Raw genomic sequence first — 25,158 nt, forward strand, 5'->3', positions numbered from 1 at the left:
CAGAAATACATCTACAGTGGGGATATCGAGCTATAGTGGTATGCCTTGATGGTTAACAAAAAGTAATAAATTCAGTTTAAATAGTTTAACCAATTTATTACAAATCGTTGGAGCTCATGATCTGTAGGTCTAATAGGTCCCTCTACTAGCTCATAAATTGGAATAATGAATTGAGTAATTGATTGGATGAATTTTAAATTTAGGGTTATGAATTTGAAATGTTCAAATTCAGTTTTAGGGTCTTTCAATTGATTGTATATGATGCAATTAAAACGTTTAATTTAATCAAAATCAAAACGAGATTGGAGAATCAATTAATATTATGATTTAAATGTTGATATCGAATCATATTGGTGGAATTAATGTTTTATTAATTTAATATTAAGATATTAAATTAATTAATTTTGAATTAATTATATAAATATAAAATTTAAATAAAATAGTTTTATTTAAATGAAATAAACAACTTTTGAAATTGTTTTTGAGTTAGTGTATTTTTCCCAAAAATTGGAAAAATCCACTAACATCATTTATGGTGTTTTATTATCAAAATTCACCATGAGTTCTTCAATTAATACAAAGTAGGAGCTGCCCTACATGCAGCCATGTTCTAATGCATGAATTAAGGCTATATAATGAAGCTTCATGCATGGAAATTGAGAGGAGACTGAGTTCTTTATCTAAGTTGTTGTAAAACCGAAACCCTACTATACCCCCTCTAGTTCATCTTCAATTCAACTTGATTAGGGTATTTCCACCACACATTCCTTCTTTAGCATAGTTGAGAAGATCTTGTTGGTGGTCTATCTGAAGAATCCAACTCAAACTTGTGGATATTCTACTGAAACCGTGAAGAGAACTACAAAGGTATATTCATGTTCAAACCATTTTTTGAAAACTTCATGAGTAGCATGTTTAAAAGTCAAATTAAGTGTGGTTTAAGTGCTTATTGATTCTGAATTCTTTCGTTGCATGTTATATTACTTCTTTCATTTTCCAGCTTTCCAATCAGACAAATCCCCAAAATGGTAGACATATTGTGTCGTCGAAACAGGTCACTCTCACCCATGCAAATCAAAAGGCCGCTTTTCTGCCTCAGGAGTTCACAACTCACTCAGGATTCAAGTCAAGTGACCTATGGTCATCATGGTGAAATGTAAGTCTCTTCTATCAATGATCTTATATAGAGAAACTATTCATTTCATGATCTGGTCTTATACAAATTCTTTGTATATAACACTCCCGCTCACATATCTTCATATGAATGATTAGGATCAGATCATTTGTAATACTTTACCACAATTATAGTGACTGTAAAGCGGGTCGTATTCATAGTGTCACCAAGATAAGGTACGATAACTTTATCCATCTACTACAGACCATTTAGGTTATCACTTAGACATGATCCCCTGTATATCTCCACATACATGTTTAAATTACAGATGGAAACCTTGGATCTTGGTTTATTAGTTTTGTGAGTTAATGCTACTAAATGTCAAATAAAATACCTCTGATTTTGTTAAATAAATAAATTGCTTATATAGTACAATTACAAACTACAAGACCCACAAGATTTAGGGCATCAACCTCAACAGTTATACCATCCCTTAGACTTGCCAAAGGCTTATAAGCATGAGGTAGTCAATTTCAACGTGGTCAAGATCCAACCAGAGTAGCCCATCGTTTGTACATCTGAAACAGAATTTCTGGCGGAATACTACCCTTCTAGTGATGAAGAGGACATCATGCCATGATTACTAATTTATGATGCTAAAAAGGATCCTAAACCTACACTTGACAAAATCTAGTAATAGAGTTAGAGGTTGAAAGACTTCAACCTGTTCTAACTCCTAGTATTTCATATATATATATATATATATATATATATATATATATATATATATTAATTTTCTTCCTTTAGTTCTCATGAGTCTGTTGCGTTTTTAATTTCTTTGAACTCATTTGAGTCCCTTGAGTATTTCCATTCTTTCTTTTTTTCCTCTTTCTGCCTAATTCAAAAAAAAAAAAAAAAAAAAAAAAAAACAAATTCGACATGTCTAATTCTTTTTAAAAGATGAGGAGCCTTATAGCCTTATCGGGTTATATCGACTTATCTAATAAGGGACCAGAGAAATACGAGAATTTCTCCCGAGGAAATCCAGATGATAGAGTTAGAGGTTCAAAGACTTCAGCCTATTCTAACTCCTAGTATTTCATATATTTTCTTTAATTTTCTTCCTTTAATTCTCACGAGTCTGTTGCATCTTTTATTTCTTTGGACTTGTTTGAGTCCCTTGAGTCTTTTCATTCTTTCTTTTTTTCCCCTTTTTGCCTAATTAAAAAAAAAAAAAAAACACAAATTCAGCCTGTCTAGTTCTTTTTAAAAGATGAGGTGCCTTATAGCCTAACTGGGCTATATCGACTTATCTAAGAAGGGACCAAAGAAATACGAGAATTTCTTTGTGCCTTGACAGGGGACAGGTCTCGTCGAGCAACCGATATTGAAAATTTGCTCTTCCTAGCATTACAGAAAATAAGACATATGATAACTTTGAAACAACGCTATAATAAATTTTTTTATAGCGTTTTATGCAAAGTCGTGGCAACACGTGCTATTAAAAGTATAAGGCTTTTTATAGCTTTTTAAAATGCTATAAAAGGTCCAACCTTTTATCGCATTTAGTTAATCTTTGTAAAATGTAAGATATCATCTTGAAAAAAGCTATAAAAATATTTTATAGCCAAAATTTGAGGTTATTATTTATTTATTATAGCATTTATTACAACTAAAATTATTTGTTTAATGAAAACTCTATTAAGCCTTCAAATGTTCAAACAATTTCTTTTCATAGCTTTTGTAAACTTTTTATAACTTTAATGAATGTTATTATTAAATCTTTTTATAGCTTCTCAAATATGTTCATATTGCTATTATTGTATTTTATACTTTGCTACACATTAAAAGTCAAATAAAAAAAATATTTATAATCCACATAATCATAATATGTATCTCTAAATAAACTTTCATACATGATTCACATTGTTAACAAAAAGGAGATATAATGATAAGTATCTTATATATTTGGAGATGAACAAAACATAAAGTTTACAGATTACAAAATGTTGATATCAACTTCAATTAACTCCAACTTAATTGTGTTTGTGGTCTAGACATTGCATACACTAATAGTCCTTCATCAACCTACAAAAAATCATTAAATAATAAAAAAATAATTAAACTTATTGAAATAAAGAACTAAAATAATAAATAGATATACAAACAAATTAGAACTTTGTTAGAAGGCCATGTGTACTATACAATTGCATCTTGAATATAGGTCATTTCTAAGTTTGGCCTATATAATAATGCATCATGAAATAAAAGACCAAACATAACCACAAGTATGAAATCAAGGAATTATAATAAGGTCTTACAATGATAGAAGAAAATAAAGAAAGAAACAAAGAACCTATTAATATCTATAAATATAATCTGTAAAATAATTTTCAACTAATTTCAAGTGCATAATATCTATCTAAACAAATCATAAATAAAGTCACAAAGATAACTCTCCTAATACATTTATTCATTAGGTACTCAAGATTTCTTAAGATGTATAAATGACTATCTTCATAAGTAAAAGCTTGAAGTCCAAAACTCGGATTGAAGAGAAAAACTATACACACCTTCCCAACAGCTTCTAAAGTTGATGATGAGAACTTAAATAAAAGTTGCACCTTCCAATAGCCTCTACCACACCCAAGGCATTTTACACTCCTTTCCATTGGACACACAAATTCAAATGATTTGTTCCATGCATTAAGATAAATTAATGGACACACAAGGAATATTCAAATGGTAGTGGAGATGTTCTCACAATGATACTACATGTGATCTACTCTACAGTTATCAAATCAATTAGGGGAAGTTAGCACACCTCACCATAAAAGCAAATATGGTCCATGAGTATGTGAAAGATGCCAATGTAACAAAGACATTAAAGAGTTTACACGAACTTAATCAAATAAGTTGGATGATGTAGAGTTATGATCTCTCTACTCTGCCACCTAAGTTCAAAATCTACAACAATTACATAACATTTTCCCTTTCATAACCACTAAAATGGAGAAAGTTCAAGTTTGCTACTTTTAAATGAATGGATGCAATAGGTCTTATGAAGGAAAAACATAAGAGAAATAGAAAGATAATTGAGTACAACAATTTTGATAGAATAATAAAGGTGGCTGCTACTTTATAAATAGGAAACTTTATTTTAAGGTAGATTGGATCCTCTCATTCGACTCTCAATCGATTTTCTGTTTTACACTTATATTTTTCTTCCTTTCCCCTCATGTAACTGATAAAGATGATGCCTGATCTTGCAATATTGAGTATATGATATATGAGAGTATCAAATGCAATGTTGATTAAAATTTTTGAATATTTCATGCTTATGAATGACTTAAATCTATCATATACTTATGAAGATACTGAAATAGAATAAGAGCATTTGAATTCTATATATATCAAGCTCAAAATCTAAAATTAGATTCATCATTTACAATTAGTTCACACACAATATCATAAAACACACCGATAATATATATTTATCATAACATGTAAAACAAAAATTAATATGTTGGTCATATATGAATCATATCTAAACTATATGTCGTCAACTTTCGATACACAAGATATATATTAGGTATATTACATATACGCTTGTATATATAACACGTACAAAAGATGTTGGCCACAAATAATGAGTATAAAATAAACTCTAGCTTTTGCTCAATAAATATGGTAAAACCTAGTGCTGATAACGTATTGTGAAACTAGAATATTAACAAGAACAACCGATATCACAGAGTAGGTATCAAGTTTGATCGTACTTAAAATAGAAATGATTGAGAGTTTAAAAACCAAAATAAAGGAAAAATAAGTAAATAAGATAAAAATTTAATTAAATAAATATTTACAACAATATGGACGTGTACTTGAAACAATAATGATAATAAAAAAAACCGTTATATAAAAAAATAAAAAATAAAAAAAAACCCTAATATGGACGTGGATTTTCACCGCACAGACATGGCACCTCCGGCAACGGCGAGGTGAGTGAAGCTCCGGCCGGCGGCGGTCAAGGAAAACATATATTTTAGAACCACTCTTCCACACTCTCTCTCTTCCGCTTTTCACTATTAGCACGCTTGAGATGACGACTGCCATGGGACCTCCACCGCCAAGAAACACTTCCTCCTCTTCTCCAATGGATTCCGACGCCGGAACCCTGGAGGGAGATTCAACCTTTTCTTCAACGGCAACGAAGGCCGTCATGGGCCCTCCTCCTCCGAAAAATCCCACCCCTCCCGACTCTGAACCCCCAACCCTAACCGCAACTCAAGAAAACGAACAACCAGTGAATTCCACCAATTCTGGTGCTTCAGAACCCATCGAGAAGGTTTCAGATGGCTCCGCATCTGATAAAGCTGTGGAACTTGCTTCGAAGGAACCCCAGAGCGTAGCTGTGCCATACACCATTCCTTCTTGGAGTGGAGCCCCTTCCCATCGTTTCTATTTGGAGGTTCTGAAGGATGGATGCATTATTGATCAATTTGATGTGTAAGTCCTTTGAAAGTTCGAAAGAAATTTTGACTTCGTATTACTTCTCAAGGGATGTGAAATTCTGGAACTTAGAGAAATGGGTTTTTCTCCTACTTGGTCTTGATGTCTTGTCGAAATCAAATCGTGTTATTCTTTTATCTGTTAGCATATTCGTTACTGAGCTGTGTATATGATTTTAGGTATGAGAAGGGGGCTTATATGTTTGGACGTGTGGATCTCTGCGATTTTGTTCTGGAGCATCCAACCATTTCTCGTTTTCACGCTGGTAGCCAACTTTTCCCTTATACTTAGAGGATTTTCAAGCTTATAAACTTAAATGCAGAAATTAACAGAAGTTGATTTAGGCACAACAGTTCTTCTGATTATCATTGACTATTACATGCCTGATTATGCACTATAATTGCATTTCTCTGGTATTACTTGTATTGTCATGTAACATCATAGGAACCTAGCGATTGTAATATCCATTGTATTAGCATTGCATTTCTATCGTTAAGGTTCCATACTACTTTACGTATACAGGTTTTAACCCTTGTATCTATGGTATATCATTAAGGTTCCATACATTGTAAATGCATTTCACAATTCAGAGGGCTCAACTCTCCATTAGATTTAAGCTGCCTCAATTAACAAACAGTATTATTATATAGGTTCTTTGAGCTAAAGATTTAAATATCTATTATGTCCATTGACCGAGCAGAAATTGGCTCAGGATGATCATCAAATTCCTATGTTTCTTAGAATTTAGAATACCGGGCTTTGGAGGATGCCTATACAGGAGCCTCTAAATATCTAAAGAGCTTTTTGACATTCTCCTCAAACCATGGGCTATAAGGTTTCAATGGTGGGACATCTTTTTAAGAAACGGTTAGGGTAAAAATGGGTTTTTGGAATTGAAGAACACGAGGAAGGACCATAGCCTTAGTAATAAATAATGACGGTGGCATCACTGATGACTGGAACTTCATCCAAAAATTCGCTGATGACTGGAAGCACACTCAATGCTGTAGCAGCTTCTCATACCTTAGATTATAAAACTAGGGGTACGAGGCGGGTAAAAACTAGGATCTGGTTAAATTACTTCAATCAAAATAAAAAAAAGAAATATAGGGCAGGCAATGTACCAACAATACCTCACAACATTAAGAGGTTGGATGCTAGGTTATATATATCTGAGTGATACCATTGACTGTATGTTTTTGTTGAAGAATAACTTAACTGGTCAGAAGATACCATCATTTTTAATATATGTCTTCCTTTTGTAGTTCTCCAATTTAGAAGCAATGGAAACGCGTACCTTTATGATCTTGGAAGTACACATGGATCTTTTATTAACAAAAATCAGGTATGGATCTTTATTATTTAATTTCGGTTCCTGGTAATTGGTATTTGTATCATTCTTTGTTTTCTTTCACAGTTTCAACTTTCCTATTAGAAAAACCTGAAAGGTATTATTAGTCTGCCAATGGTATTTTCTGCCTTGCTTTTCCATTTTTGTTTGAGAAAGTGGGATGGACTTTATTTCATCGTCTGATGAACTTCTCTGCTATTTTATTTAGGTGAAGAAAAGGATTTTTGTGGACTTGCATGTCGGTGATGTCATTCGATTTGGCCAGTAAGCACAACTCTTCATTTGTCATTTTTTTAACAAAGAAAATTTTTATTATCTGCGGGGTGATTTAACTATCTTCTTCTCTTATTTTGCAATTGGTACCTGTAAAATGTAGCAAATGCTCATAATAATCTTATCTGATATTTGGTTGGAGTTTTTCATTTTGAGATTCCGTAAGATGTGGTAGTTGTAGCGGGAAAATATGCATTTCTTCATTAGATAAGTAGTTGTCAGGGGGGTTTTTTTGATTAAGTTAGAAGAAAAGAGGAATTTCGCCTCTTTCAATATTAAATTGCAATGGGAATGATTTCCTTGGTTCAAATAAGCACGGATGAACCTTCTTAATGTCCTCTGGAACTTTTTCTTCAAGGATGGAATTTTGGTGTAGAAACCTTTTGTTTGGTAAGAACTCAAAATCTTTTCAGATGGTTCTTGGAAATTCCTACCATCTCAGGATTTATGAGAATAGATCGCGGTGCCGGTGGAGTTTAACAAGGGTGGTTGGATTGAGTCTTGGGAGATGTTGAGTGATTTCAAGAGGATTATCGGAAAGAGGCAGCGGCGGAAGAGAAGTTTTGGTTAGAAATGGATCGATTAGGAAGGGGAAGGAAAAATACCTGGGACAAATAGTATAAAGAGGCCACGTCAAAAATGGCACTAAGTTTAATAAAGGACTTAGAAGAAATAAGTTTAATCTGTTGTGGTTAGTGCTCATCAACCTATGATTTAATATTATATGAGTTTCCCTAGCAACCAAGTGTTGTGGGGTTAGGCGGGTTATCTTGTGAGATTAGTCAAGTCGTGCATGAACTAGCTCGCACACTCACGGATAAGAAAAAGAGGAAGAAACTAACAGTGGGAGGGGAAATTTTGGTAGGAAGGGAAGGACGATATCAAGAGAATGATTTGGAGTACAAAGAATAAAATAGGTTTTTCTCACAGACAATGGGAACATACCGTAGTTGTTATGAAGACTTTTCTAGTGAATAAAGTTGTGCTCAAAGGAACACTTGGTGAATTTTTTTGGGTATGTTAAATCACTAATCAACCAAAAAGCTTAAACTTGTAGGTTACAGTAAAATATTTTAACACTTCTCCTCACTCAGAATTTGTAGAATGCCCAACAAGTGGAAATCAATGTAATTTGGGTGGAAATGACAATATAGGTGGAGGTGTAATCAGTTCGGTTTGACATAGTTTGAGTGTCAAACCGAAATCGAACCGCCAAGATTTTAGCAGGAAAGTGAAGAATCGGCAGAATTGCTGAGTAAACCAAACCGAACTAATGAACCAACGGTTTAATTGGATTGGTTTGGTGGTTAGATTTACTTAAATCCCAAGCATCAAGGTCGGGTTGGATCGGATTGGAGGCGGGTGCAGGTTTTAAGGCTGACTTCAAGTTATGGGTGGGAGATGGGCTCAAATAGGTTATGTGGGCTAGACCTTTGCATTATTGGGCTAATGGATGGGCCGGCCACTTTTGTATAACTAAATAATTTTTTTACTACACTTCATGGATCTTGAACACTTGCCACTAACAATACTAGGGCACTGTACTGCTAATGCTTTTAGGAACATAATACAAATAGTAGCGGTTAGGGTGAGCATCGGCCGGTCAACGTGGGTTTGGACAAAAACCGGTGCCGACCACCGATAGCTCGGTGTTTGTTTGTCTGTTACCGTCAATTGTGGAGAAGTTGGAGATGCTGGCCTACCGATCACATGGTCAGCCGGTCCATTTTGTCGGTTTCCATAATACCTTTAAACTTTAAGAAAAGAGGGGGGGGGGGGGGGAGAGAAAAATAGAGAAGAGAAGAATGTTTGGGAGGGAGAGGGAGAAAATAAATGAGAAAGAGAAAGAGGAGAAGATGAAAAAGAAAGAATAGAGAAAAAAATGAGTTGAGAGAAGAGAATTTAATTGAGAGAGAAAGGGAAAAGACAATTGAAGGATGGAGAGAAAAAGGTGGTGTGAATCATGTAAATGAGAGAGAGAAAATGATTTTATTAATAGATAATTCATTGATATCACGTCAATCAAGAGTAATTATGAAAAAAAGAAAAATTGTTTAGTATTTATTTTGTATTTAATAACTCCATTCTATGCATTGGTTTACATTAATGTCAACTTCTCTTCTATAATTACATGTCAAACGAGGCAAGTTAATGAATCATTCTAATAGTATTGGCCAGTCGGTCGGAAATATGTCTTCACACATTCTGACTGGCCGAACTTCGGTTTTTTATTTGGCCGAAGACCTTTTAAAGCCGCGATTTTCAATTTTTCGGTTTGGTTTGCTCACCTCAGTAGTGGTTGCCTCGTGTACATTGGGGTTGATTCTTTCAGAACCCAATAATTATTTTTTCTTATATGCATACCTGAATTAGTTCCAACCCATTTCGGTTACAGTTGTGGTTGGTTTGAGTGGGTTTGTCAGTTTTTTTATTTTTCTTATGCACCCCTAATTATAGGGGTGCGGACATAGGGTATTCCATTCTAATGCAATGTTAAATCACCAATAAATCCAAAACCTTAATCTCATAAGTTACGACAAATTTAATTACATCAATACTTTGACAAATCTTAAGTTTGAGAGTAATAAAATATCTTGATAATTTACTACATGCAATTTAGGTTTTATAGAAAAACCTATTACAAATATGGAAAAGATTAAGACAATAAAGACCAAGTATTTTACAAATAATATTTACTATTTGCACACAACCATTCACAAATAGTAGAAATTCCAACACACACTCTCAAGTTGGTTTGAAGATGTTTTCCATAGTCAGTTCAATCAAGTTTGTCAAATTACTTCTTTGGAAATCCTTTAGTTAGTACATCGTCAATTTGGTCTGATGTAGGATGGTAATGAATACAAATTTTACCTGCTTCAATCTTCTTAATAAAATGCTTATCAACCTCGATATGTTTGTTTATGGTGCAACTTTCACCCATTTGGTTATAAATAACCAAAAAAAAAGAACAACCTTGATATGTTTTGTTCTTTCATGTAGGACAAGATTATGAGCAAGACAAGATTATGAGCTATGGAGATGACAACTTTATTGTCACAATAATTCCATATAAATGTCATCAAGGAACCTCAAACATCCTTTTGATCTGCTAGAAAACATTAACGTGCTTTGCATGTGTGAAGATTGTATTCTAATTTTTTTTTTTTTTTTTTTTTTAAGTAATACTAAACAATAATATTAATGTTCAAAAATGAAATTAAAGACAAAAAAAGTAAGTAAAGTGTCTATTTAATGAGTACTTATGGCCATTTCACCAAAAAAAAAAAAAAAAAAACTTATAGCCAACAAGGGTATAACTTGACTGGTTCAAATATATACCCTCGCCAAGAGGTTAAAAATTTGAATCCTCCCACCCCATTTGTTGCTGGACTAAAATAAATAAATAAATAAATAAATAAATACTTTATTATGTCTAAGTCACTCCAACAATTGGGTGCTAAAAACAAGTCCAATTGGCTAATTACAAAATTCCTTTGAGGTTGCACTTCAGGAGCCATGTTAAATGGAAGAATCTCAAACCTCCCTCGAATTCTCTTGACTATTCATGGAAGGGACAATGGCGTCTTGGTTTGTCTGGTTGTACTGCTCGCAGTCATAGAAGTTTTTTCTCTTCTTCCTTTTTTATAAGAAACAATTTAATTGATGAATGAAATTTAGAAAACGAGGGGCAAAGAAAACGCTTTGGACCAACAAAAGACATCTCCAATTGATTTATACTATGAGAAGGCTAGGCTAAATAAGCAACATTATAATAATAGAAGTATAAAAATTTTTCCTTAGTGTTGGACGTTCTTTGATTTCTTTCAGTTCATATACAGAACAAAAAGGTGTGAACAAAATTCTTCCAAAATTGGTGAGCAAAATGACAGTGGACGTTCCAAGTGGAGGAGATTGAGCAGGGAGAAAGTGTCCTATTGGCGTGGGGGGGCTATGGACCAGCTGAAAGCATATAAAATATTTGTCCAAAATTGGTGAGCAAAATGGCAGTGGATGAATAAGTTGGGTTGGTTTTCCTTTTTGCATAAAAAACACCAGCTGGGAGAAAGGGGCATGAAAGGAAGGCGCTTTTGAAGTCTATTGTGGGCATTGATGCCACCGTGAGAAAGTTCCCAAATGAAAACTTTATCCTCTTTGGGTACTCATCCTTCCAAATCCCTTTTGTGTAGAGGTAGGGGCTTGGTGAAGGTGAATTGTCAAGGTTCGGTAGAAGAGATTTGACAGAAGAAATCCTATTTGTCTCGAGTCGTGGCCAAATCCAACAATCTTCAACCAAAGAGAGAGATATGCTACGAAAGGAAAGATCATCCCATTTTGAGATTTCATCGTCTGGCCTAAGTCCCAAAATTCACAATCATCATTCCACATGTAGCTAAGTGAAGCTTCCTTTCTAGTAGAGAGAGATTAATTTTTAATTTTTTTTAATTTTTTTAGTAACTGACAACTAAGGATCTATTTACAACCCATGTGTTCAGCCAAAAATCAGTAGAAGTGCCATTTCCCACCTTTTTCTATATAGAATTAGTGATCAAAGCCCCACGTTTCAAAATATTTTTCCAAGGACCACGAGAAGAATGGAGGGAGAAGCTGCCAAGGAGGTTATTGCGTGACTTATTGTCGAATTTGGCTTTCATAATCACATGTTGTAAAAGCCTATGATCATGTGGATTGGAACTTTTGGATATAAGTGGTGGATGTGGATGTGGGGTTGTCTAAGAAACGCGAGCTCCTCTTTTCTAATTAATGGGAGTCCTAGGGGCAAAGTGGTGGTGCCTAGAGGTCTCGGGCAGGGAGACCCTCTTTCCCCATTCTTTTCCTTCTAGTTGTTGATGTCCTTAGTCGAATTGTGAGTAAATGCATTGATGGCAAGGTCATCTAGCCTTTTGAGGTGGAAAAGGAAAGGGTGACCCTTTCCCATCTTCAGTTTGCTAATGACACTCTTTTCTTTTGCTTTGGTAAGGGCAACTTGTTTTTTATGTTGAATCATGTTCTTTCTTTTTCTTGAAGAGATGTCAGGGTTGAAGATAAACAGGGGGAAAGTGTGGTGTTTTGGGTATCAATTGTGATGGAGAAACACCTAGAAGATGGGCTGTCTAGGTCGGGTGTGATGTTGGGAATATCCTTTCCTTGTACCTTGGCCTCCCTCTTGGAAGCAATTCAAAGTCTGTTTGTTTTTGGGATCTAGTGGTGGATAACATTTGAAGCAGACTAGCCTCGTGGAGAAAAGGCTTATTTTCTAAAGTTGGTAGGCTAACCCTGATCAAGTTAGTCTTGAGTGAGATCCCAATTTATTTCTTTTTCCTTTTCAGGGCCCTTGTGAGGTTGAGAAGTGTTTGAATAGGTTGATGCATGACTTCCTCTCGAAAGGGATTGATGAAGGAAAAGGCAAATGTTCGCACTTGATTAGGTGGGAGGTTATTGAGAGATCAGTGTCTTTAGGAGGTTTGGATATTGGGAACCTTAGGATGCATAACAAAGCCCTTTTAGCCAAATGGTTGTAGCATTGTTTCTTTAAGCTTCTCTGTGGCATAGGATGATATCTAATAAACATGGTCCCCATCCTTTTTGGTTGGCTAAAGAGATTAAAGACACTTGTAGAAATCTGTGGAAACATATCTCCAAAGAGCTCCCTTCTTTCATTTTCTTGGTTCGGTGTGTGGTGGAAGAGGGGAGAGATACTTATTTTTGGTAAGATCATTGGGTGGGGGAGAAACCTCTTTGCGGGGTATTCCCTTGGCGATATCATTTTTCATCCATCAGAAATCATTTTGTTGCTAACTTTCTTGTGTGATCCCTCTTGCTCCTTCTCCTTCGGGATCCGTTGCTCTCTTTTTGATAGGGAAGCAACAGATGTGGTTGCCCTTTTTTCTTTACTTGAGAGTTACCCCTTTAGGGATGGGAGAAACAGTGTTTTAAAAAGCCCTCTCGGGCGCGCGCCTAGGCCCAAGGCGTAGGTCTGGCGCCTCGTCTTGGAAAAGTGAGGCTCGCAAAATAAGGCACGCCTTAGGCACGCTTATTTTGTGAAGTCCCAAGGATCAAAGCCTTGTGCCTTGGGGCTTTTCAATTATTTTTAAAAAATAGTAGTAATTAGGGATTTTCCTTCTTTATTAACTAAAAGGATCAAGGTTACCAAACCTAAATGCAAAATTTCTTGTATTTTGGGTCCATTTTTAAAATATTTCCACTTCAATTATACTCTTTGTTTAATGTAATATTTTTATATATAGTGCGCCTCACAAAAAAAAAAAAGTCTGCACTTTTTTGTGCGCCTTGCACCTAGGCTCCAGAGGGCCATTGTGCCTTAAGGCGCCTTGGGCATTTAAAAACACTGGGGAGAAGGGATGTCAGAGTTTGGAGCTCCAATCCTTTAGACGGGTTCTCGTGCAAATCTTTCTTTCAGTGTCTAATTGATCCTTCTCCTTTAGGTGTTTTGGTCTTCTTAGTACTTCGGAGAATTAAGATCCCTTGAAAGATGAGATTCTTTACTTGGCAGGTACGTTGGTCAGGCTTATTAGGAAGCACCTGTCACACTCCCTCCCAAGCCTTAACCCAAGACTTAAGAAAGAGTATGCAGAAATCCCAACCTAATTCTAAGACAGTGTTTATACAAAATTGATTAAAGACTACAGTTGATATATCAAGTTTTAGACAAAACTTAAAAATTCCACTACTGTTGTTCTTCTATTGGATCCAAGTCATGTCCTGTAAGATTACAAAGTTCCTGGTTGTGGGTGTCTGACTTCTCCCTGAACGCACCGCTCGGCTACCTGGGCGGGGAAAAAAAAAACATTTGGAAAACATGAGCTAATAAGCCCAGTGAGTGGTATTTTCTTTATAAACATAACATTGGCTATCGAAAATAAACTTTTGGGGAAAACAACATGCAATCAACGATACATTAATACGATATCATATTCCTTTCCTCAGTCCAAACCGCTGAATCGTTTCCTGTTGATAGTCAACTACTGTCAACCCAACAACATGACAACAATTTTATGGAAACTTTCCCTATACCCCATTTTCCCGCCAATGTGCACATCGACCATTTCTTTCCCGCTAGTTATGCTTAGGTAACTTGGCCTTTTTTTTTTTCCCGCCGGTCGTCACCGACTGTCATTTCCCACCGACCGAAGCTGACCATATTTCCCCGCCAAGTACCCTTTTCAAGCATACTAACCATATCCCAGGAATAATTCTAGTTTCCATCACAATATAACATGCAATATCATGGCAATCACAACAGAAATCATGCATCCCTACTCATGCACATTTGACATTACCCTCTACGTACAAGGCTCATATATACATATACATACATAAATCAAAACAACACATAGTAACCACTCACCGTCAGCAAATCCTCCTAATGCAATTTACTTGTAAATATCTTCCTACCATTTTCATTGTTTCCAAGAAAATTCTCAATTAATATTATTTCATAAATATATTTAAAAACCCCTAAAAAAAATACTACTAGCTTACCCTACTCAAACAGAATATGAATCTGTGCAGCACCTCCTTCGAATTCCTTGCCTCTACCACCAACGGCAACTTTCCCACTAAATCCTCACTCTCTACTTAGGATTTTTACTACTGAAATTGTTTGGAATGAGTTTAACCTTCATGTTGAGGCCTCCTATTTATAGCCGTTCCCAGCCTCTTTCCTCACGACAACTCACCATATAAATGGCTCTTCCTTAGGTTGCCCACGCTAACTCTGGCTAGCCGAGCTTTGAGTTGTCTAACTCTGGGTTTGCCAACCAAAATTATCTTAGTTTGCATGTAATCTCAACCGTACACCACCTACTTAAGTTGTTAAAAATCTTCCTGCATGTAATCTCCTTTTGCCACTTCATCTGCTTAATTTCTGATTTATTTATCCAAATTACTAATGAACGCATCCAATTCTCCTCAAATGCGTCCATCTGTTCCAATCTTGCTGGTTTCGCTCTCGTGGCTCTTGCTCTCTCCAACTTTCTCGGTAGTTTTGCTCTCGTGGCTCTCGCACTCTCTCACTTTCTCGCTCAAACTTTCGCTCTCTGCACTCTCGCTCAAACTGCTCTCTCCAATCTCGCTCTCTCCCATTTTCTCGTTAAAACTGCTCTCTCCAATCTCGCTTGGCATCACGTTATTTCGTACTTAATTCATTTTTCTTTGGTTTTCCCACGTCAAAATTCCTCTTAATTTAATTATATTTCTTGTTTTTAATATCCTATTTACTCATGCCTTTCCAAATTAGGGTTAGGGTATTACACTACCTTCATTGGTTGGGCTTTTTTGCTATATTCTTTGTCGGAAGGCGGAGGAAGACCTGTACCATATTCTCTGACGTTGTGACTTTGCAAGTGGTATATGGGATTCTTTTTTCTAAACGTTCGGTTTGATATATGCTCATCACAGAGTTGTCAGGGCTATGATCGAGAAGTTCCTCCTTAATTTGCCGTTTGGGGAGAAAAGTCGGTTTCTTTGGCTCGCTAGTGTGTGCAATTTTATGGGTTTTGTGGGGAGAGAGGAACAATGGGGTTTTTAAGGGTATTGAGAGGGATCCTAGGGAGTTTTGGTCCTTTGTTTGTTTTCATGTTTTCCAGTGGGCTTTGATTTTGAAGTTTTTTTGTTATAATTATTTTATAAGCATGATTTTGTATAGCTGGAGTCCCTTCTTGTAAAGGGAGTCCTTTTTTGGTGGGCTTGGTTTTTTTGTATGCTCGTGAATTCTTTCATTTTTTTCTCAATGAAAGTGGTTGTTTTCATATAAATAAATAAATAATAATAATCACATGCTATAAGGTCTTTTTCCTCTTGAAAATGCCATATCAATTTGTCGTACATGGTGAATAACCAAATTCCAATTGAAATGAAATCTTTAGGATAAATCAATGCAATTTAGGAGGACTCAATAAAAGGACATCAATTCAAATTGAAGAAGCATCGTAAAGATCAAGTAGTCAAGTTTTTGGCTGATACCAAAAGGATTATATCCATTGATAAGTTGTGAAGAGTTTAACCACAGATAATCTCTTAATCATCCCATCAAATAAGTGGAAGAGGGAAGTTCCTACGACATGATAGATCGATGACCTTTGAAAAAAGAGTAAGAAGTCGTTTCTTTATTTATTTGATTTTCCTACCCTTTTTCAAAGGTCACTGATCTATCATGTCGTAGGAACTTCCCTTTATGACTAAAGGAGAGGGTCTATTTTTGTACAAGAGAGTTCTATTTTTGTCAATTAGAATTTAAAGACCAAGACCTCCCTTGTTTATAGGATCTAGGAGGTGGGTTCAGTGGGTTGGGTGTAACATTAGCAGTCTTCCCTCCTGTTATCTTGGTCTTCCTCTTGGAAGTAATCATAAGTCTATCTCTTTGTAGGATCCCGCGGTGGATAAGGTTAGAAGCAGGTTAACCTCTGGGAAGAAAGGTTTCTTTTCTAAACATGCAGACTTACCCCGATCAAGTCAGTCCTTAGTGGCATTCTTGTTTAGTACTTTTCTCTTTTTAGGGCCCCGTGTGAGGTATGTAAAAGTTCGGGGAGAATGATGCGTGATTTCCTTTGGGAAGGAATTGATGAAGAAAATGGCAATGTTCGCTCTTGATTAGATGGGAGATTATCGAGAAATTAGTTTCTTTGGGGGGTTTGGAAATTGGGAATCTTAGGATGCGTACCAAACCCTCTTAGCCAAATGGTTGTGGCGCTTTTCCTCTGAATCTAATCCTCTGTGGCGTAGGATCATTGCTAGTAAACATGGTCCCCATCCTTTTGAGTGGTTGTCTAAAGGGGTTGAAGGTATTCATCAGATTTTGTGGAAAGATATTTCGAAGGAGCTCCCTTCTTTTATGCACTTGGTTCATTGTGTGGTGGGGGAGAGGATACTTTGGAAGATTAATGGGTGGGGAGGAGACATATCTGTGTTTTATTCTCGACTGTATCATTTGTCGTCTCCAAAAAAATTACTTCGTTTTCGATTTTTTAGTGTGGTCTGGGAGCTCTTGTTCCTTTTCTTTTAGGTTATGTCGTTCTCTTTCCGATAGGGAATCTATGGATGTGGCTGCTCTTCTTTCCTTACTTGAGGGTCATTCTTTTAGACTGGGGAGAAGGGATATCAAATTTTGGAACTCCAATCCTTTGGAAGGGTTCTCGTGCAAGTCTTTCTTTCAATATTTGGTTGATCTTTCCCCATTAGGTGAGTCGGTCTATTGGTGTGATTACTCATAGTTGGAACCCTTTCTAAAACGGATTTCCCCTTTTTTGTGGGCTCAATTTTTTATATGCACATATATTCTATCATTTTTTCTTCTTGTTATTTTCATTAAAAAAAAAAAATGTAGGATCTAGGATTTGTCCCAGTTAACCAAGTGCTTTATGTACCCGACATTGTTCTTTACCCAAAGAAAGTGTCTGAAGAGTTTCTCAATCATCTTAGAAATCTTTGAGGGCGTTTCAAAAATGAACACATAGATATATGGGAAAGTTTATTTTCTTCTTTCCTCATTTTATGCCAAACACTGATGTTTTTATGTTCATTTGCAGTTCATCTCGCTTGTACATTTTTCAAGGGCCAAATCATTTGATGCTACCTGTAAGCTTCCTTTGGCATTTTATTTTTAACTCATTGATCACTAACCTTTTTAGTATTCTAGGGGCATGTTGAAGCATTGTAATGTGGCATTTGTTGAATACATATACAAACATGTCAACCAAGTTAATGTCTCTATTTGAAGGATCTACGTTAAGCAAATGCTACAAATTTTTTAATCTAGTGGGTTGCCAAGTGCAACCTTTTTTTTTAGCCTTTGCATGCAGTTAGCTTTCAGTTAAAATCTAGGCGTATTTACAACTTGATCTTGATTTGAACAAGTATGTTGCCAGTTGAGATTTTTTTTTTTTGGGGGGGACTGAACACCAGGAAGCAGACCTGACAATGATAAAGAAGGCTAAGATTCGGGAAGATACACTGGACCGAGAAGCTTCACTTCGACGAGCACGACAGGAAGCATCTCTTGCTGATGGAATATCTTGGGGCATGGGAGAAGATGCTGTTGAAGAGGCTGAGGTTTGTGCAATGAATCAACAAAAAACTCATTTAGGATCCTACACAGATTTTCTTAGGTTACTAGTCACACTTCAATTTGACCATGTTATTTTATTGGGATTAAATAGTATAGTTTTCTGATAGATGAGTAATTACTTTGTTCTGAATATTTAGGATGAAGTTGATGAAGTCACATGGCAAACGTACAAAGGGCAGCTAACAGAAAAGCAGCAGAAAACTCGTGAGAAGGTTTTGAAAAGAACAGAAAAGGTTGGTCAATAACATCCTTTTTGGTTTTAAAACGATATGGGAAGATTGATATGTTTTAAAACGAACTGACAAGGTTAGTCAACATCATTCTTTTTGGTTTTAAAATGATGTACGAACTGACAAGGTTAGTCAACATCATTCTTTTTGGTTTTAAAATGATGTGGGGACGTGGGGAGATTGATATTTGTTACCGCATGTTGCAATGCAATACGAACTCTTAAGTTTGCCAAAGGACTTTGGCCACAGTCCATATCTCAAAAATTAGATGTTGCAAAACCTCCACCATCATAAGAAACGGTCTCTATTGCACACCAAACAATAACCAAAGACTCTAGAAAGCGAATTCATGTTGACAGCACAAGCTGACACCTCTAAAGAATAAGGGCAAGTCCTCCAACGCTCCTTTACAACAAGTAGGCGTGCCTCTGGATAAGGTCCAATGTGTTTCCTTACTTTTCTTGGTGGAATGATGTCAAAGAAAGACTCACTTGGATTTGTTAGTGACAGCTTTTGTTGGTTATATAATTGGAAGTAAATAAAAGAGAATTTTGCATTCAAGGTTGACGATGTGGAATCTACTTTGGGTTAGTTGATTTCTTAATCAATTAATTATTTTTAAATATTTAATTATAGGTCAAGAGATATAAAATCTCTAGATTAATTAATCTATTTTACTTCATTATATTCTAGGTCATTCTGCGTCCTTTTCTTTACATTGTAGTTTGTTTATTTTATTTACTTGATGATTTGTAGACATGTCATTATTACTTTATTGGTAATTGGTATGACATCTTGGATAAACCTACCTTTTGTAAGGTTATTCCATCATTGGCACATATTTTAACCGGTCTTAACATCTCTATTTCTCATACTTTTTTCTTTCTAGTTTTTGAATGTGAAGGGCTCATATTTAGCTTCAAGCTATCTCTAGAAGTGCACGTCAGCTGTAATGTTGAATAAGCACCATAATCTCTAGAAACTCATTTTTGATGACATAAAACATTGTTGTGATGTTCTTCCTTACATATATGCTGCTATGTTACTGGTGCACTTATACATGGGCTACATGCACGTGGGATACAGATTTCTCACATGAAGAAAGAAATTGATGCAATTCGTGCTAAAGACATTTCTCAAGGTGGATTGACACAAGGGCAGCAAACTCAGATCGCTAGGAATGAACAAAGAATTACTCAGGTGTAGCCCAGAATTATTATTCCTATTTATTTTATTTTTGCTTTTTGTGATGCCCACTGTTTTTAGTTCTACGATTTTATCTTTTTTTTTTTTTTTTTTTTTTCCTTTTTCAAAACACCATTTTAATTGTTTCTTCTCCTAAAAATAATTTTGATAGATCATGGAAGAGCTTGAAAACTTGGAAGAGACACTGAATGATAGCATCAGGGAAAGCCTTGGTGCTCGTTCTGGGATCCGATCACGTGGTAAGAAGGGAGGAGGAATGGAAGACGATGAAGAATTTTTAAGGTATGTTCCAAAAGATGAATGTGGGATGAGAAGGGGGGAGGGGGGGTGTTAGTTTTGTTTGATGGAGAGCGAGAGGTTGTGTGATGAGGTTTGGGAGATGGCAAGGTTCAATGCCTCCTTGTGGGCGTTGTTAACTAGTACTATGACCTTAGTTTGATTATGTTGGATTGAAATTGCTTTTTGTAGTTTCTAGGGTCTCCTTTTTTGTTGAGCTTTGGTATGTTGTACATTCTATCATTTCTCTCAATGAAAGCTCTGTTTCTTACCAGAAAGAGAAAAACTACAAATGTAGATATGTTCTTATCATATCTATTGAGAAATGGAGGATGTGGTTGACCCAATATTCCAGTATTATGGTGGCTTTCTACTGTATAAGCGAATACACAGTGACTCATAAAATTTTATGTTCTATCTTTCAGTGATGATGATGATTTCTATGACCGAACGAAGAAGCCTTCAAATAAAAAAACTGGCGAAAATCAATCAATTGAAACAGCTGATTCTCTACTTGATAAGAGAGATGCCATCAAGAAAGACATGGAAGAAAAAAGAGGATTGCTTTTGAGTGAGGAGAACAAAATGGAATCGCATGCAGATTTGGACACTGGCACTGATGCTCTCGATGCTTACATGTCAGGGCTTTCATCTCAGCTAGGTTTGGTTCTCAGACATATAGTATAAGATACCTTGGTTTGCTGTTCTATACATATTTATACTTTCTTCTTTTGTTATTTCCATGCTCATGCATATTATGTTTAGTATATAACATCCAACACATTTTTTGCAGCTAAAAATTCTGTAATAAATGTGAAAATCAATCTAATATTTTACCTTTTATGTGAAGGATGAGACTAACTATTGTGACTAATACTTAAAGAAAGATATTATCTGCAAATTTATATGGTATGTTGTTGCATAATGGTAGATAACTTTTCTTCTGACTTCTGTTGCTGATCTGATAATTGTTGGCAGTGCTTGACAAAACCACCAAGCTACAGAATGAATTATCATCTCTTCAGTCAGAACTAGATAGAATTTTGTACCTGTTGAAAATTGCTGATCCATCAGGAGAAGCAGCCAAAAAAAGGGGAACTTCAGCCCAGAAAAGTGACTCAAATCTAGGAGCAAAGCCTGAAAAATCTAATGTTTCTGCTTCTGTTAATGGGAAACCATGCAAGGAGGCACTAAAAGACACTGATTCTAAAGAACAAGTGGTGGATGCCAAACAAAAAGTGAAACCTGCTCACGATAGTGTTGAACCTAATGAGTCAGTTACTGAAAAGATTGTGGATGATACAAAAGATAAAAAAACTATCAGTTATACTGTTGTAAAGCCCCAGTGGCTTGGGGCTATCGAAGAAATTAAGCCAGAAGAAATTCAAAAGGACGCTGCACCCGTGGATATACAAGAATCTGATGATTTTGTTGACTACAAAGACAGGAAAGAGGTTCTTCAGAATTCTGATAATAAGCCTGCAAAAATTGATTCCGTGATTGAGAGTGCTGCCCCAGGTTTGATTTTGAGAAAACGGAAGCAAGAAGATCAATCTGATAGCCGCTTAGATGCCTCTCAACAGTCAACATCATCTTCTGAGGCAGAGAGAGCAGAATTCAAGGCAGAGGATGCTGTGGCTTTGCTGTTAAAGCACCAAAGAGGGTATCATGGATCAGATGAGGAAGAAGTTAGACATGAAAGCAAGCGCTCGACAGCTCGGAACATATCAAAAAAGGATGAGAAGAAGTCCAAGAGGGTACTTGGTCCTGAAAAACCGTCATTTCTTGATGCAAAAGCTGATTATGAATCATGGGTACCTCCTGAAGGTAAATTCTTTACCGAATGAATATGGTCCTACTATTAATCTTGGGACTTCTGACACTCTAATGTTATATTTTCAATATGCAGGCCAATCCGGCGATGGGCGGACAGCATTAAATGAACGTTATGGGTACTAATATTCCATGTTTCTAACAATATTGCCTGAAATTGGGTCTCTTTCACCCTTTTCGGAAAGATGCAGTTGATCACTGTCCATAAATTACGTCATCAACCCGAGCTGCTTTTTCCAGTGTATAGAAATAGAGGTAGCTAGGGTGCTGATGGCACCATGGCTCTACATGCAAAAGCCTTGTGTTAAAAGTTTTTAAAAAAAGGGAAAAGAAAGAAAAAAAAGAAGGAAATCAGCCAAAGATGTTGAAGAACTGAGGGAACTAGCAAGCTTGGAAAAGTTGCTTGTCTATATAACATGGTAAGATGGAATTGGAGAACTTGAAAAACTGTATGCTCTCTCTTATTCTGGAAGATGTATTGTAACATAGCACATACACAAAGGTAAGTTCTCTTGTCCAGAGAGGCATTCGTTTTCAAAGATTTGCAACAACCTTCTAGTAATACCAGCTGATGGTACGGAATAGTAGTTACGTTCGTGGGGGGTACTATAGACTTTTGACTCATTGTCCCTCCTCTGTAGGATCTCAGGTACTATAACCTTTTCCCATGAACATCTTTGAGTAGGTACTTTGTGGGGTTATTTGAATTACATTAGATACTTTAAAACAATAGTTGGAAGTCTCCGGTGCCGAAGACATATTTTGTGAGCACCCAAAGGTTTTTGAGTAATGTAAATGAAGTTTCATAAAGATAAGATGCAATTGAAGTTTCTTAAAAGTTTAATGTTGATGAAATCGTAATCAAACAAGTCCTAACTTAATAGATTTTATTGAAAAAATGTTACATCAAAACCAAGGTGTGAATTCAAACGAACATCTTGAAGAAGGTAGGATCTATTGAATTATACATGGTTGATATCTGTTGATAATTGATATTTGATTTGGATACTCTATTTTTTGAGGTCACTCCATTTTTTAAAGAAAAAAAAATTCCGTTATTATGTCATTTAGTAAACATTGTTGTTTTAAAATTAGTTATTGATAATTTTAGCCGGTAGGCTATAAATTTGATTTCTGCAAATCTATTTAGCATCTTCACTTTGAAAAAGATCTTAAAAACTTTTAGAACGAGTACTAAATGTTAATGTTTATACTACATTAGAAAGAAAGAAAAAAAAGTTAACAAATTTTCAATTGTGCCTAGTAAGTTGTTATTAATTTTATTTTATGTAAACCCAAGATTTTTAAGTAAATTATCATGGGAGAATATCACTAACATATAATGACAGAAAAATCTGATATATACTTGTCGAGAGACGTATAATCTAATTAGTTATCTTATTTATGTTCTTATTTCTATACTTTCAAAATGTCTAAATCTACGTTTGAAGTAAAAGAAAAATATAAAGGATCGTTTGGATTAAGGTTTTCTCAATGTCCAGGAATTAAGGATGCCTAGAAATTATATATCTGGGATGTATGAGAATTAAAGATAACTATGTTTGGTTGTGTAGAAAATGTTATTAACTTTTCTTGGGAATAAGTAATACATGTGTTTGGTGTTGCATAGAAATATTATTAGATTACCCAAGTAAATGTTATTTTTGTTTAAATTGTGTGATCACTTTCAAAATTTTGTGCAATTATAAAGCATATAACTAATAAAAAAAACTTACCTTAATTGGTTTTAAATAATTAATGTGCAGTTTTATTTTTATTATACAATGGAAGACAACACTAAGCAAACTTACACTTCTCAATGGGTATGTAATTCCTTCACTTGTGTAGCTAAAAGATGCCTGAAAATTACGTTTTCCTAGATAAATAAACAAAGTCCACAAACCAAACATGAACCTTATAAACTCATTCTCGTTCTCACTCTTTTTTCCCTCCAACCAAACAGTCCAAATATTTTAAAAGTAGAAAAAGAATCAAATCTAGAAGTATGGAAATGGTATGTCTAGGAAAAGGTTGACATCCGTACAAGGGGGTACAAATGGTAAGCATAAATCCATAGTGATCCCAAGTTCCCATAAGCCATTGGAGTTAAGGATAAGGCGTAAGGATGAGGTTTAATTTGTTAATGTTTGTGAGGCGGTGAAAGTGTGGGGAGACAGAAATCCAAAGCATGGGGAAAAACAAGAGCCTGCCCATCCCTTTCTGTTTCCAACACTTTACTCTTTACTTTCCTTCTCTCTCTTTTTGTCTTTCCCTTTATCGTGGCTTTCTTTTACACCACATATGTTCCCCTCCACTCTCCACACTCATTTCCTTTTTAAAATCCAAAGAAAAACCTAAATTATGACACAAAAATGGTTAATTGGTTTCCATATTCAACATTGTGATTAGAGTCTTTTAAGAGAGGAGAGAGTAAACATTCTTTTTTTTTCTTTGTTTATATTCAGATTATATATTTTTGGGTATATATGGAAATTCATAATAACCATGTGAAAAAATAAAGTGGGTTTATGTTGGTAACTCTGTTCGGTACAATATCACTTACTCTAGGGATTGTATGAACAATGAAGAGCGATTATAACGGACCTCAAAATCAATAGTACAAGTACTATGCCAGTTGAACTACACTCATATTGGTGAAATATACTCAATTCTTTACAAGGGTAAATCTTATCTATAAATAAGACCCAGAACATATATGATTCATCATTGAGAAGATCTGAAAAATGCTTGATTGGCCTTTTATTTAGAATTGTTTTTAGTAAAATATTGTTAGATTTGATGTTGTTGGGTATTCAAGATTTGAGTAAGAGGACCAGATTTGTACTTCAATGGAGTGAAAACGGTCTACACCCTAACCTAAGAAAAGATTTATGAGCAGTGTGGCGTTGCTATGGAGCATTGTCGCAGCGCTTCAATTGAAGAAGAGACCATCTACGTGTTGCTGCCGCAGCTGCGGTGCCACTGAACATTTATGAAAAAATTGTATTTTTAGAAAATATTGTCTACTAAACCTACAGTTTTCAACCTTCTTTCAGCATTAAAATTTTAGAGTCCTAGAGAGTGTTCTGATCGTGGAAAAGAGGTTTGAAATTGAGGAGAGTGCTTGGAGACCATTCGTTGATTTTGAGGTGCAAATCAAGGAGTTTTTGACATTCTTCATCAACGGGATTCTCTGCGATTTGAGTTTTTCCCTATTCTTCTTACTTCTTACTCTTTAAATGGTTGTTAACATGTATGAGAATATGTTTATGACAAC

The 25,158-nt window shown here is 35.5% G+C and overlaps 1 protein-coding gene across 1 annotated transcript; it reads left to right on the forward strand.

Moving 5' to 3' along the window:
* Positions 1-4,957: 4,957 nt before the first annotated feature.
* Positions 4,958-22,719, forward strand: LOC120081887 (SMAD/FHA domain-containing protein). The gene is made up of 12 exons (XM_039037067.2): positions 4,958-5,623; positions 5,806-5,891; positions 6,892-6,971; positions 7,186-7,241; positions 17,798-17,846; positions 18,174-18,320; positions 18,474-18,569; positions 19,653-19,766; positions 19,924-20,054; positions 20,474-20,709; positions 21,027-21,875; positions 21,958-22,719. The coding sequence occupies exons 1-12, from the start codon at positions 5,217-5,219 to the stop codon at positions 22,005-22,007; spliced, it is 2,301 nt and encodes a 766-aa protein (XP_038892995.1). The 5' UTR covers positions 4,958-5,216; the 3' UTR covers positions 22,008-22,719.
* Positions 22,720-25,158: the final 2,439 nt, after the last annotated feature.

This window comes from Benincasa hispida, chromosome 1 (genome assembly GCF_027475165.1).
Source record: "Benincasa hispida cultivar pf3 chromosome 1, pf3_genome.v1.1, whole genome shotgun sequence".
NCBI classification, from domain to species: Eukaryota; Viridiplantae; Streptophyta; class Magnoliopsida; order Cucurbitales; family Cucurbitaceae; genus Benincasa; species Benincasa hispida.

What these genes read in the sequence shown, in the direction of transcription:
- LOC120081887 (XM_039037067.2), top strand. Translation starts at nt 5,217, where the DNA reads ATGACGACTGCCATGGGACCTCCACCGCCAAGAAACACTTCCTCCTCT. An exon ending in CATTTCTCGTTTTCACGCTG is followed by an intron (nt 5,892 to 6,891) that starts GTAGCCAACTTT and finishes TTCCTTTTGTAG; the next exon opens with TTCTCCAATTTAGAAGCAAT. An exon ending in GACGATGAAGAATTTTTAAG is followed by an intron (nt 20,055 to 20,473) that starts GTATGTTCCAAA and finishes TCTATCTTTCAG; the next exon opens with TGATGATGATGATTTCTATG.